Raw genomic sequence first — 14,230 nt, 5'->3', positions numbered from 1 at the left:
CATAAGTGATTAATTGTTTTTGCATGGCAATTTTGGGATTTATGGCCTGAAAAGTTTGGAGACTACTTTGTACTTTTCCTAAATGATCACGTTTCTATATTTGCGATTTCAAATAATTAAGATGTTTATTGTTCAGACAAACAAGTCACAATCAAAACACACAACATTTGGTCATATTTTCCCACATATTTATTGATTTTTATTTTTATCAGAGGTGGTATGTGCACATACACAAAAAAAGTAAAATATTGTGTAAAGCTGCCATATTGAAAATGGTGAAAATGTCACGTAAAAGCAGTCATTCCATGATTTTGATAGAAAACAAAGACGTGAGCCCGTGACACTGTGTTTTTGAACCAGGATCAGGAGACATTGAGGGTCTAGGGACGTCGTCACAATTTCTCAGGACAGCACCATCGCCTGGAACTCTGCAAGAAAATAAAAGAAACAAGCTGAAGTAAGATTAAGCCAAAGAGACCCCTATGAAGCTTTTAGACCATTTTCAATGAAGTTTCTGTTCACTATTTTACCAACAATATAGTGAGCAGTAATATTTCCGAAAAATCTATGAAACCGCTAATATGCATCAAACTCTCTTTTTTTTTTTCCATTTTTTATTGAAATTCAATCCCACCATTGTGGTTAAATTTGCAGATCTCATGAGTAACATTGGGAGAAATGAGACACCAACCCTCTGCTCCAATTCTGCCGTCATTGTCATCATCAGCTGCGGAGATAAATTTCTTGGCTTCAGCGTCAGATAAAGTTCGTGCACCAGGGACAAACTTCTGGAGGAAGAATCTGCCAAAAAGCACACAAGCTGTGTTTATCGGTCCCTGACTTTTGACACTGTCAGGCAAAGGTAGATTATGTAACACAAATAAAATACAGCTTTGGTAACAGTGGATTACTGCAAGACGGCTTAATATTGCCATCCCGTTATTACTACAAAGCTCTAAATCTTTCTTCATTTCACCAAAACACATCTGTGTCAGAAAGGTATCATTTTAGAAAAATACACAGTTTCTGAATGTGTTCACTCACTTTAGCTCCCCCTCCTCAATGTAGCCACTGTTGTCGTCATCTAGAAGCTGGAAAACATTTTTGATTTCCTGGGGCGTCTTTGCTGACAGGCCACACAGCTTGAAGAACTTCTTGTAACAGAATGATTCTGGAGCTAAATAATAATAATTGTGATAAAAAGTATTTAGCATACATTTGAGTCAATATCAAATAAATCTACAAACAGGGGTGACACATCAATCACAATCAGATGCAAATGCAATAATGATGAGGATCCTCCTTGATAAATATCTAAACTAATGTTTCTAAAGCAAATACGTGCTTTTAGGGAGACATAAGCACCACACTAATGCATAGGTCATTATCAGTGTAATAACAAGTTATGACAACGGAAATGGAAGGCATACCTTGACAGTCCTTGACAGCATTGTCAATGGCCTCAGCAGAAAGGATAGAGGTGAGTGACATGTTGGTCCTGTAGATTGAACGAAGAAAGCCCAGTAAATTATTCAGACACTTTCAACTGCCATCTCAAACCATAGAATGCTATTTGGCACCTTTGTTTGCACCCTACTTAAAGAGCAACACATTGTGCAGCACATTTAATAGATGTCTAAACTTGAGCCTATATCTTGGTAATAGCAATAATCTACTTTTCGGTTGTCAAAACTTTGGCATAGCATACATCTAAGCTTAAGTAGCCTACCTGTAGGCCTATTCATCTTTTAATATTTAGATGATGACAGATTGAAGAAAGACCTTTGAAATAAACCTTTTCAAGGAAGTTTCTAAAGAAAAAAGCTGAAGAAATGCTGCTCTTAATAACCAGTTGTTTTCGCAGCTCTGGTCCCTCGTTCACGCGCCACACCAAAGCCCCAAAATCCCAGAGCCCTTTGAACTCACCGCGGTGCTGGATTCCTCGGTCAGGGTCAGATGAAGCAGGTGAAGGCAGTGTGCGAGCTCCTTCCAGGTCGCCCCTGCTTTTATACGGTCCACCTAGAGCCCAGGAGGTGCGCCTAAGGATGCTTGAGTTTCCAACCTGTCCACAGATCAAATTATCCCACGGCTCCTTCTCTGGTTTCCCACCTGCACACCTGCCCAATTATCATCGACGCTTTATATCGGACCTCACTGCTTTCTCTCCCGGCCTCACAGATACTCTTGACTGTTTTTGTCCAATCAACTTTACACCACAGCTCCCCCCTCCCCTATGCCCCATCCCTACACCCGCGCGCATTGGGCAGGTGCGTGTCTTCCAGCTTATGCGCTCAAAATGGAACAGTTTGGAGAAGAAGCCTGAACTTGTCTGAGTCTGACTGTCCGGTGCGTATGGGCTGAAAAGATGTGGCACATTTCTTTCTCATTGTCCCGACCCGTTCTTTCTTGCTTATCAATCATTCATTTCTAAATTTGAACATTTTTTAAATCAGCGCTTTGACTTCCTCTTTAGGCCATTGTTATTGACATTACGGGTTTAACATGGCGTTTTCCTGCCATGTTAATCTTGAACTCATTTAGGCTAATTCATCAGAAATATAGCTTATTAAACAGGTCTACATTAATTACACTTGGCAATTCATCCTAATTTGGCCAACTACATTTAGTCCACCTAATATATGAATGAACATGCCCTATAGTAATAATAATGAACACAAATCTTGATGTAATAGCCAAAAGTGTCTTAAATGAATATGCGCAAGACTTTGCAATAGTATTTCTGATGTGAGCGCAGGTCATGGTTGAGGTCGGTGTCGCTGCACCAGGTCTCCATAACAACTGTGCACTAAAATGATGAGCATGTCACCTGCAGTGGGGAGCCATCTGACACAGCAGGGTCTCCGGTGAACCCAGTCAGCACTATTGGCAATATAAAGACAAGGGAGGGACGTTTATGTAACGAGGACCTGGGGAATTCAACATAGTTAAATAAAAATGTTTGGGTGAATCCTTGCGCTAATGAAGAGGCTTGTCCTATTTTTGAAGCTGGTTGTGATGCCCTATATCACTAGGGTATTTTTGCATATCTTTCCTCAATGATGAATTGGTTGGACAGCTGCGCCCTCTTGTGGTTACTTTTTGTGGGGCATCACGCTGGTACAGCGGTTAGGGCTCATGCTTCACAACAGGAGGGGGCTTTTCTGTAGGGAGTTTGCATGTTCTCCCAGTGTCTGCTACGTGTCCTCTGGGTACTCCGGTTTCCCCTACCACTAAAAACATGTACAATAGCCCAGATTGAATGAGAGTGTGATTGAGTAGTTGATGGTGGTCAGATGGCACATACTTGTTGCCTCGCCCTCCGTTAGTCTACCCCAAGGGCAGCTCTAGGCCTGGATGCCCTTGGAGTATTATTATTTTTATTCTTGTTCTTATTATTCTTATTATGATTATTATAATTATTATGATTATTATGATTATTATGATTATTATGATTATTTTTAGAATCATTTTTTAACCATTGTGAGAGAGTGTCAAGTTGAACAGGTTAGTCATGCATTCTATAATACTTTTATAAGTGAATATAATTGATTGGCTTTTTTGTGGGGACCAATAAATTATCCTGTTTTTGTGTGTCTTGTGTCTCTAAGTTGGGCTTTCCTGTACTTAATTGTAGGAGCATTTTTTACTATAAAGGATATGATGTGGATGAATGTGTGAAAAAGTTGGATAATTATGAAAGAGCAATGTCAGACTTGCGTTACTGAAAAAGAGCCTTTAATTTAGTCTCATCGTCCGTCCATTTGTCACAAAGTACATCACCTTAAGACACTCACAGTACAACGACGACAGAAGTGAGAGAGAGAGAGAGAGAAAGACACAAGTCAACCATGCTTTACACTAAATCAGGTACAATCATCATGGCAGCAAAAAGGGCAGCACAACCCGGGGCGAGGGTCACTTGTATAAAATCTTTTGCTTTGAGAGATGAAGAGAGAGTGTTTGGGAAAAGAGAGAAATTACTCAAGTTGTTCCATTCAGAGAAAGTAGCTGATGATCATTGTCTTCATTTAGGACTTGACCAGGGCAGCGAACTCTGCGAGGAAAGAAAAAAAAAAAGTAATATTTAGTGATTGTTGCTGGCATTTATTGAAATTTTGTGATGGTTCAAGTTAAGCTGGATATAGTTCCTCACCATCAACTCCGATCTTGCCGTCACCATCGGAGTCACCAGCCTGGAGGAACGCCTTGGTCTCGCCATCAGTCAGAGCTCTAGCGCCGGCAGAGAAGTTCTGCAGGAACAGCCTGAAGACAAATGATGTAGTTTTAGAGACATGCATTAAAGTAGTTTTGTCAGTGTATTTCATAATGTGGTTTCCCAAAGACACTCCTTAGAAAATACCTAATTATTCCCTGAATTTCCTAAGAAAATTAAAATATGAATTTGGAGATTTAGAGATGATAATTTCCAATAAGAGACAGAACCAGTTAATAGAGGTAGTGCCTTAGACTCCCATGAAGCCTCTAACAGTTTGAGCTTTGGCCTTAACTGCACTGTACTGAAAGATGATGCTGTCGCTGGGAAAGCTTGGTCTGAAATGTAAGAGGCAGTTCCTACTTCAGCTCATCCTCCTCAATGAAGCCACTCTTGTCCTGGTCAATGACAGCAAAGGCCTTCTTGATGTCATCGGCGCTCTTGGCAGCCAAGCCGGCCTTAGCAAAGAAGTCCTTGTACTTGAAAGAGTCGGCAGCTGCAAGGTAAACAAAAAAAATCATTGCACACGAACATGTTTCTGCACAGATCTACAGCACTTAGCCCCTTCTAATTTCATGGTCCAAACATTTTTAATGTAAATATGCTATTTCTATGTTGTTGTTGTTATTATTATTATTAATCTTTATTCAAGTGCACTGATTGTTGGGTTTTAGGTCTTTAGTGCACGCTGCCTTGTGTTAATCATTATCCATTTATCATCCATATATTCATTTAATTATTCTCTCCAAGGAAAAATAGAAGTTGCATAGCTAGCTTTACATTGACAGTTCAGAATAATCAAATGAAAACTGTGCCTCTATGAAAATGTCACAGTACTTAAAGTGTGTTGTCACTATGTGCACACGTAAATGTCATGTTTCGTGCAGGTTTTACCTGAGCAAGCAGCCAGGGCTGCAGTGATGTCAGCCTCATTGAGAATTCCTGCGAAGGCCATTTTGTCTGTGGGAGAGAAGAAGACAGTTCATCAGTCCCAGCACTTGTAAAGAAACAGCGTCTGTACCATTGAGTTTAAATCATGCATCAAAATTATAAACGCTAAAGGTCCCAATTAGACATGCAAAGTATTTTTTAATTCCATGTTTTTGTCTCTTCGTTTTGAATCAAAAGCGTGGTCACAAAATATGGTCCAATAGTTTCAAAGGCAAAAAAGTTTAAGCATCCTTTGTGGCCTTGCTTGGTTGCTTTGATTCCATTTAGTTCCTTGTATTACTCCAAAGTCAAAAGTTGAGCTTGAGTCCTTCGCAAGGGTTCCAAAGTCCGGAGTCGATGAGGCATAGGACTTGAGCAGTGGTCTGCAGCTCCTCTCAGACACTCACCTTAGGGTCTTAGTTCTATGGACTCGAGTGGAATTAGCTCAGATGAATCTGCTCACTGCAGTAAATGTCCCTGTGGCACTGTCCGGCTTATATACTGGTGGAAATATGATGCATAGGCTATGTAATAGACACTGTGGCAAAGCAGTCATTGCAGTCGGTCAAAAAATGTGTCCAGTAGACAGAGCTGTTCTATTTATATGTACATAAATGAAGATGCTTAAATGGTAGGCTACATAGGCTTATGCAAAAGTGCTTGATATTGCATAGAGCTAATAATATACGCTGCTGATTTGGATGAAACCTCTTCTACCCTGCTTTGAAGTGAAGTGCACTCCATGGACTAAGACAGAGGTAACTTTAATATGAATAACTGATTTGATGGCTGTGTCTTATATTTTTATATAAGAGAGCAACATATAACCCAAATATAATCTTATCAACAGACCATCTAACAAAAAAAATGACCTATAAACCATTATAAACGAATGTGTCCACTGGCTTTATACTGTATCTTGCTAATGACAAAGTGTACACTTTCAGACAGAAGATAGGCTTCTGCAAATCATATTGGTCTTAGCACTTGAGAGTAACAGTTGGTGATTGATGAGGTAATAACAAGCAGAACACATCAGTCTGTGAACTGTAATCATTTGGCCTGTGCATGATTGGCATGTGTGACATGTTTGAAAGGTCTTGGCTCACACCCAGAGGTCAAGTAATTGATTAGACTGATTCATTTGCATTGAGAGTGGTTTGTCTAGGTGAGATCAATATTTTAGAAATAAATATATATTGCCCAAACAGTTTTGTTTATAAGCAGAAATAATATTTACTGAATGATTTGTATGGCTTTAGACTGGCTTTTAGTTTAAGATACAAACAAAGTGATTTGTTGTTGTTTTTGTTTTTTTACTTAAAATAATATTCTACATGTAGAATATTATATGCATTTGTCTAACATTTTATATGGGACTATACTTCTATCTACTATCTTTGTACTTGCAATGCATACTGTATGTGCTCATACATATTAAACATTATATTCTTGAAGCTTACACCGCATATGTTGAGAAAACTATTTAAGTGGCTATTTTCATCACTACTGAAAGCTGATATATAGGAATCGCCGCCATTATCACGCAGGCACCATGCAGTTGCGCAACTACAATGCTATTATACTGTCTGGCTTTTACCTTCTATACCTACTTGTGTCCACATTACTCGTCAGAGGGCAGTCTGAGGTGGTGAAATCACAGGCCGACAGATTTAACATCACAACATTTTAATAATCCTTACAAATCCTGATAAGCCTGGGTATAAACACAGGTGACATTTAATTAAGGGAAGCCCTTACACTCGGTAGTGTTGGCTGGTGCATAAGGTTCTGCAGAATGAATGCAATGAAACATGCTCGGAAAACCCCATGGTTCACATTTATCATGCAGCTAATGTGTGTCCTTTAAAATTTGGCTGTGGTCAAATGAGGTCTGTCACCTCATACGACTCAGCCCGACATACTGCAACTATTCCTGCCCTTCTTCAATATCAGGTTTATGTTACAAATCTCACAGTGGGACGAGACTCATTAGGAATGTAATGAAGTTCTGTCATTCAATACAGAAAAGTGCTTAAGCATTTTTTTTTAATTAATGAAACTCTTTAAGACCTGTAAATTTATCAAAAGCGGTTGTGGGAAAATTTTGAGATCACGTGTACCTGGATCAGCGATAAATCAGCCAGCATGTATCAGAACTGTTTTGTACTTCTATTAGTTATATTCATGTTATAGCAAATGAACTAGAAATAAATGACATCGCTCATCGAGAGAAGTCCTGCAATGTCCTGACACTAACACTTGATCCTGTCCATCCCTGCAGTCAGCTCACTTCAGTTTCATATGTACCGGGCGCACCTCCCTGGAGTACTCACTGGATCAGCACCACATAATGCCAAGACCCTGACCCACAATGTGCGCCAAAAACGAGACTGGATTGATAGGACTGATCGCTGACCTAGTTATTCACCTACTTTTATGCAATTCTGTATAAATTTCACCCTTAGATTCACTGGGAATTCATAACATAGAACCACAAAGTTTTCTCCAAACTGGCTATGAATTCACCTCCCCATCAGAAGGAACGCTTACCACAATTTGAACTAGTTGATAATAATTAAAGTGTCAATCATACGACTGCACTTACTGTATGACAAACTAACATTTGTACAGTGGAAAGTTCCCTTATCTGTAAAGTGGAGAAACCAAAGACCCTCCGCATCTCCTGAGGAAGACACCCGGATCTTAAAATAGCAGCGCAGTCTGGGACTGTCATATTAGAATCAGGATTAAACAGATTAACCTGGATTGACTCCGAGAAAATCAAGACATTGCACTTAAAGATTTTTTTTTTAATCATTTATTTGTCATCTCCTTCAAAGCGATGGCAGGGAAAGACAAAGTTTGACATTACACGTCCATTCCATTTTAATTACAGTTCCTTTGGCATAGCCACTACACAATGTAACAAGCCCACCCTGAGAAAACCATATATCCATGAGATAATCATGATGATGCAAGTCTTATGATGACTTCACCAGTGCAGAAAATTCTGTAAAGAAATGTTTTTTATATATTAAGTACTTGCAAATACTCACAACCTCAAAATCTGCTGATATGATTATTATTTACCAGTCAGTTCAGTGTTTGAGCTTCTACATTTTGTTTGTAAAAGACCTGTGCCTACCTTCCCAACCAATCTTCCCATCTCCATCAGAGTCTCCCTCCAGGAGAAAGGCTCTAGTCTCAGCCGCTGTCAGAGGCCTGGCTCCTTTTGAGAAGTTCTGCAGGAACAATCTGTAAGATTGAACAAAGTGAGAAAGTACATAAAGACACATCATCAACAATTTGGATGGAGGGAAGTTTGCTATAACTCAACTGTAACTCATCTTGTTCTATAAATCCACTTTTGTCCTGATCCAATATCTTAAAGACCCTCTCAATTTCTGATGGTGTTTTCTTTGACAGACCCACAGCTTTGAAAAACATCTTAGGGCTGAAAGTGTCCTTAGCTGAAATAAATATAAATACATGGGTTAGTCACTCAATTTTACCAAATCAAATCAGTTCCAACTCACCTTTGCATGCATTAATAGCAAAATTAATATCAGATGCGGCCAAGAAGTCAGTAATAGCCATGATGCTGGATGGTGTTGATGCTGTGTGGCTACTGATGAAGAGAGAGGTGACAAAGTCCTTACATGGCTGTGTCAGAAACCACCAGTGTCCTTCTGTTTGCTGTCAGCTGCAGCTGCCCACTCCACACATTTTCAAGAGTGTTTTTTTCTCTCTCTTACCATTTCCATCGTTTTCTCCAGTGATAATGAAGAGAACGGCATCTTAATTGACGCTGAAAATAAGTCAAAACCAAAGTAACTCATTTACAAAGCTAAGTTGGATGAAGAAAAGCAGGTGGCTGTTGGTCAGGCTGTAAACATCCTGTTATTATACACTCACACTATGACCAAAATAAAGCAGCCCATGTGATATTGATATTCAGAATACAAAATTATTCGACCAAACGTCCCATTTTACCCGGGACAGTTTTGAAATTTGGATTTCTCCAAATTTGTCACAGTTTTACACAAGCTCTGTCCCAGGTGTCCCAGTCTAGTACCTAAAGCACTTGGAACCTAATGACTTTTAACCAGAAGTCCATATGTCAAACACAAAGTTTCCATAGTGACTGAACCGATTAAACAGCTCAAAAGTCTATGACCTTAATGTTAATTGGTCCATTTAAGAGACATTAGACATTACTTTTACCAACAAAAAGTGTGACATTTTACATTATGTGAAAAAGTCTCAATTGGGCTCCCCCTTCAAACTGGTGTCCCTGTTTTCAATGTGGAAAATCACCTTTAAATATATCTTTTTTTTGTTTTGTTAGGAAAAAGTAAAAAAAAAAGAATAAATAAATAAAATAAAAAATAAAAAAGAATAACATTTATGAAAGGGTCAAACTGAAATGTACCAACCTTTCTGGAAGACAAGCATATTTTATTGGTGGATTTCTCCGTTTTCCTTGAACGCTCTTCCTTCTCAGAGTTCATGCTACTTGTTGCTAACCACACCACAACTGTCTAAAACTAAACTAAATGAACTTGAACTACTTTGTTTACAGTTTGGAGGTGATGTACTTTCGTTTCATGTGCGCGCTCTCCAACTTTTTATTCTTCATTTCTAACAAATGTGACACTTTAGCTAGCTAGCTCAGCAAATGTTAAGCGTTTGGTCTGTTGTTTGTTTGGTCTTTTTTTCTTTGTACTTTTTAATTATTATTTTTTATTTTTAGTCTCATTTTAGTATTTGAATTGGACCCCAGGAAGATAAGCTTGTGATAAAAATAAATAAATAAATTATTCTGCACAACTGTGAATGTTACTGTATTTGCTTTTGGTAACTCATACAAACGGGTCTTTTTAGTGGGATGAAAACTGCCATGACTCCTATACTAAAATGCTTGTCTTTGATTGTGTCCACAGGGCCCTTCTTGGCTTGTGTGGGGGCCGGGTGACATATGGAGCCCAAGGGCCTGTCACAGTGACGTACAGCTGGATTTCCTCAGGATGGACCCCAGTGTGGCCTGCAGTCACCGGCCAGTGGAAGGACAAAAACATCCTCTGCTCATGTACATGTGCCCCCCTCGGCCTTGTCCAGCTCTGTGCTGTGAAGCTTGTTTTCAGGAAGATTAGGCTTCCTGTGTGATGGAGCGCTGGAGAAGAGGAGGAAGAGGGGGTTGGAGCAGAGGAAAACACTCTCAGAGAGGGGCTGACGTGCGTGAGGTGATGCCTTATGGTTTATCTGCAGTCTTTTACGGATCTCATCATATGCATTATTATTTTCTTTGCAGAAGGTGTTCCTGATTGAAAAGTCAAATTTAAGCTTACCGTGTGTTTGGACTCTGGAGTAGACTTCTGTTTTATGCATGTGTGGTTTGGAAAAGGGGACACCACCAGCGAGAGGATTAGGTAAATTTGACACACTCATGGACTTGGATTGCTGTATACTTGCCACACTAGTTTGTGTTCATTCTAAAACAACACTGATTGTACGTTAGACATGTTAGTCTTTCAATCTTGATGCATTTTCCTCATGTATTACCTTTGTAAATGGGAGAAGACTCTACATGAATGCACCTCTGGCCTTTGTCATCTCTCACAGGATTTGCAGGATTGACAGGATTCTATTAGTTCTCCGTCAATTTCGAATGTTTACCTCAACCCCCCATTTTATTTGTACTCAGTTTTGTCCATCAGCAAATTGGACATACTGGTGATGACCCTCCTAAATTCATCCGAGATGTGCCCTACTATGACTAGCCTCTGCCCAGTACACCTCCTAAGCCGCTGCTAGCTGTGAAAGGTGGGTCTCTCTGCAGTACAGAGCAGATAGTTAATGTCATAAATCATTACATTCTGAACACTTTGCGGCTTACTCACTTAGGATGTGTCTCACTGCCATACTCAAGTGGTGCAAGTGGTCTAAAACAAAGACCTTGAATAATAGATTTATGATTCCATTTGCTTACACAGAAAACTCAGCTCCACGTTACACTAGGACTCCCTGAATAATTTGTTTCGGGGCTGACAGAAGAAAGCCAATCCTTTTTTAGCTTGTTTGGAGCTGTTACAGTGTCTTCAATGAGATCAGATGAGGAGGTTTCTATCCTCTGCTTGGAAAGTAACTAAGGGCTTGGCTTGACTCATTACATTTTGGACTTAAAAGTTGCATTGGAAACAGATCCGGCTGGATGAATACCAGCTGGCTTAGTGTGCATGTGATAGGAGCTAAGCTAAGGGACTCTCTTTTGCATTAGATTTAACTCACGCTGAGCAAATAGATGCCGTCAAACTAAACTATCAGAGTGAAACCTTTCTCAAAACATATTTCAGACAACAGAGCAGCCACAGGTCAAAGCACCGGTCCACTCTGGGCAGTGAATACAATTGACAGTTTCATGTGAACGAAAGTGCCCAGTGGCTGATGCTATAGCAAGAAGTAGTGTGATATACCCTCATGGGCAAGTCTGATTCCCAAATAGATATTTATGTATATTCCGCTGCCAAGGCCGGCCCGCTGTAAACCTCATCACATTTAAGATTAGCCACTGAAACTTATCTGCTCTTATCTGATCAGAGCCCTGTGTGCTGCTGCGTGAAAATGAGAGCTCTGTCAGCGAGCGCTCAAACCCAGCTATTCCATAAACACGTTAAACTTGTCGTGGAGTCCCTCAGCTGTCCCGCTGCCCGTTGTACGCGTCTTTGCAAGAGTTAAACGTCAGGGTCGTCCTTTTCAACAGCTTTTGTCACTGTCTTTCATGCACTAGTAAGTCCCGACTCCACTGTGCACGCCATCTCTTATGTTCAGGAACTGTGCGCTATCTTTACAATATCTTTTAAGTGTTCTTAGCTGCTCTCTCAGCGGTGGTTTGGTTACACAGTGAGGTAAGTGTTTTCTCACACACTTGGCCTTGTTCTGGATTCAGAAAGTACTGTGGAAACCCTGTGATGGACAGGAACAGGCCTTTCACTACAAACTGGAAAACCTTGCCATGCAAATGCAATGCAAAGGTTCTGCATCAAAATGAGAATCAGATATCTTGCACACAAATGTGCATTATTTCAAAATACTGTCTCCAGATATCTATCTCAGCAAATGTTTGTGTCCTTTTCATTCGCTTAGGTCACATGGCTGAAGCTAAAAGTCACACACTACTGACTTCTAGTGGATAAACTCTGCAAATGTTAGAGGAAACCTGCTTTAATCCTCCAAACAATTTCATGAATATTTATGCGATATTTAGTGATTACAACAGTAATTGGCTTAATTTTAATATGAGCAATTCCGTCAAAATCTACAATGATTTGGATAAAGTCTATTGCGTGGTTTAATTAAAAGCACAACACCAGCAGACCTAATGAAGTGTTGTTTACCTTCTGTAATTTGTTAACTAGGTAGCTTCTCGTCCTGCCAGCCGGGGCCTGCATGTAAACAAGATAAAGTATGTATTTCTGCCCCTGCCATGAGATGGATTTTGTATGTTGAAGGACGGGAGTAGCTAATGACTGTGGGTAATCCTCATGCCTATAACAGCAGGAAACAGTGCCTCGCCTTGACCACACAGCCCTCCTGCCCCTCTGTCCTCACACCTTGTCTCTCTCTGGCCCTCTGTGCGGCTCACACTTGTCCCAATAAGGCTGTTCCCCTTGGCAGCCATGGTGCGAGTTTAGTCGGGCGCTGATCCCAGGTCTGGAGAAGCCTGTACAGCAGGTGTAGTACCCCTGTCAACAGAGCCTCATAAATACCCGTACCACATCTGAGAAGCATCCAACTTTGATGTCATCGTATTATAAGACTCTCTGTCAGCAAACACTTTAAAGCCCTATAATCCCCAGCAAAATGAGCAGTCCCCTCTCCTGCTGTGTGTGCTGATTGACAACAAATTAGTATCAACTACCTGTAAATCTCTTCTCCAATCTGGTTATTTTAAAGGTGACAATTTGCTTTCAATAGTGCTCAACAGTCCACCTTCGAAACCCGCTCTGGTTCTGATTGTAAAATCCCCGTCCATGTTTCCCATAGACATATGTGAGTTTTACTTCTGGAACTGGAGTGGGTTTTGAGATGTGCTTGACTGTTGAACTCTGTTTGACCTATAATACATAGACCCATTATACATACATATATAACATTTAGAGGGTAAGGACAATATGAGCACAAACCTATGCTAAGTTTACTAGAATACCTAAAGTCTTCAAATAGATTTCTTAAAGTTTTTTAAAGCCTGATACCACTCTAGCATAACCAAGTGCCCATAGTGAGCCAGCCCTGTGAAGGAAAAAAAAAAAAATCCTAGTTACGCCCCTGCTAAGAGCGTTAAAAGTTTTACAACCATTTAAGACACGCACCTTGAACAAATATGTACACAAGTATGATATATTTATGTTATGTTGTTTTTTCAGTGTCGCCTTTCACGCCGCAGGCCCTGCCGTGTCCAAATAAAGCTGGATGTTTGACTTCCCCTCTTCTTACCCCCGGGTGCTCTGCTGCGGCCCACTCCTGCGGCGTGGGACAGTGAGGTGAAACACTTGAGCCGCACATGTCCCTCTCCTAGAATAAGCCCCGTGCTCTCCGATTACCATCCTGTCGCGGATTGGTGGGTGTCGGTTTGCCGTCCGCGCCTTGATACGCCGATTCTGTGACTCCCGACTGTAAAAGATACTGTTCACGGTTTTCCCGGCATGCCCTGTGCAGGTTACAGCTTAATCAGAAATGACATGAAACCCAAATTTACGGTTTCCTCTGATGGTCATTGTTTCCTAAAGGGACTATAACATCAATAGAAATGAATTGTTGTTTGGAAACTAGTTGTTGGACTATTGCTGAAGCCCATAAGTGTGCCATAAAATGCTTTAATGCACCTATCTTAGAAGCTTTTTATATCTATATATTGAGGAATTTATGTTAAACTTGAGACACAATAGATACTTTTCATTACTTCATTACATTTTGATTACTTTATAGCACAACTTTCACTATTTCAAACAAACAAGCAAACAAACAAGAAAACTAACAAGAAAATCCCAATTGAATATGATATTTTTTACAATAACCTCCTCCAGC

General features: G+C 40.2%; 3 protein-coding genes across 3 annotated transcripts; all 3 read right to left on the bottom strand.

The window, feature by feature from the left end:
• Positions 1-402: 402 nt before the first annotated feature.
• Positions 403-2,276, bottom strand: pvalb9 (parvalbumin 9; the record flags this gene model as incomplete). Its single annotated transcript, XM_079577401.1, has 5 exons — positions 1,927-2,276; positions 1,431-1,498; positions 1,045-1,177; positions 692-801; positions 403-428 (listed from the first exon to the last, which is right to left on the bottom strand). The coding sequence occupies exons 2-5, from the start codon at positions 1,489-1,491 to the stop codon at positions 403-405; spliced, it is 330 nt and encodes a 109-aa protein (XP_079433527.1). The 5' UTR covers positions 1,492-1,498; positions 1,927-2,276.
• A 1,442-nt stretch (positions 2,277-3,718) lies between these two features.
• On the bottom strand, positions 3,719-5,667 carry pvalb3 (parvalbumin 3). Its single transcript, XM_079576978.1, has 5 exons — positions 5,551-5,667; positions 5,108-5,173; positions 4,577-4,709; positions 4,154-4,263; positions 3,719-4,054 (listed from the first exon to the last, which is right to left on the bottom strand). The coding sequence occupies exons 2-5, from the start codon at positions 5,166-5,168 to the stop codon at positions 4,029-4,031; spliced, it is 330 nt and encodes a 109-aa protein (XP_079433104.1). The 5' UTR covers positions 5,169-5,173; positions 5,551-5,667; the 3' UTR covers positions 3,719-4,028.
• Positions 5,668-7,967: 2,300 nt separating this feature from the next.
• On the bottom strand, positions 7,968-8,818 carry LOC306978443 (parvalbumin, thymic-like). The gene is made up of 4 exons (XM_079576977.1): positions 8,683-8,818; positions 8,484-8,616; positions 8,292-8,401; positions 7,968-8,156 (listed from the first exon to the last, which is right to left on the bottom strand). The coding sequence occupies exons 1-4, from the start codon at positions 8,741-8,743 to the stop codon at positions 8,128-8,130; spliced, it is 333 nt and encodes a 110-aa protein (XP_079433103.1). The 5' UTR covers positions 8,744-8,818; the 3' UTR covers positions 7,968-8,127.
• Between the last annotated feature and the right edge of the window lie 5,412 nt (positions 8,819-14,230).

Source organism: Gobius niger, assembly GCF_951799975.1.
Source record: "Gobius niger genome assembly, chromosome: 19".
NCBI lineage: Eukaryota > Metazoa > Chordata > Actinopteri > Gobiiformes > Gobiidae > Gobius > Gobius niger.
Note: the sequence above shows the minus strand (reverse complement) of the source record. Positions and strands in the feature narration are given on the sequence as shown.

Bases quoted from the DNA above. Each gene is read 5' to 3' on its own strand.
- pvalb3 (XM_079576978.1), bottom strand. From the start codon at position 5,168: ATGGCCTTCGCAGGAATTCTCAATGAGGCTGACATCACTGCAGCCCTG. The intron at 4,710-5,107 runs GTAAAACCTGCA...TTTACCTTGCAG, and splicing joins AGCCCTGGCTGCTTGCTCAG to CTGCCGACTCTTTCAAGTAC. The intron at 4,055-4,153 runs GTGAGGAACTAT...CTTTCCTCGCAG, and splicing joins CGGCAAGATCGGAGTTGATG to AGTTCGCTGCCCTGGTCAAG.
- LOC306978443 (XM_079576977.1), bottom strand. From the start codon at position 8,743: ATGGCTATTACTGACTTCTTGGCCGCATCTGATATTAATTTTGCTATT. The intron at 8,617-8,682 runs GTGAGTTGGAAC...TATTTATTTCAG, and splicing joins TGCTATTAATGCATGCAAAG to CTAAGGACACTTTCAGCCCT. The intron at 8,402-8,483 runs GTTGAGTTATAG...TCAATCTTACAG, and splicing joins ATAGAACAAGATGAGTTACA to ATTGTTCCTGCAGAACTTCT.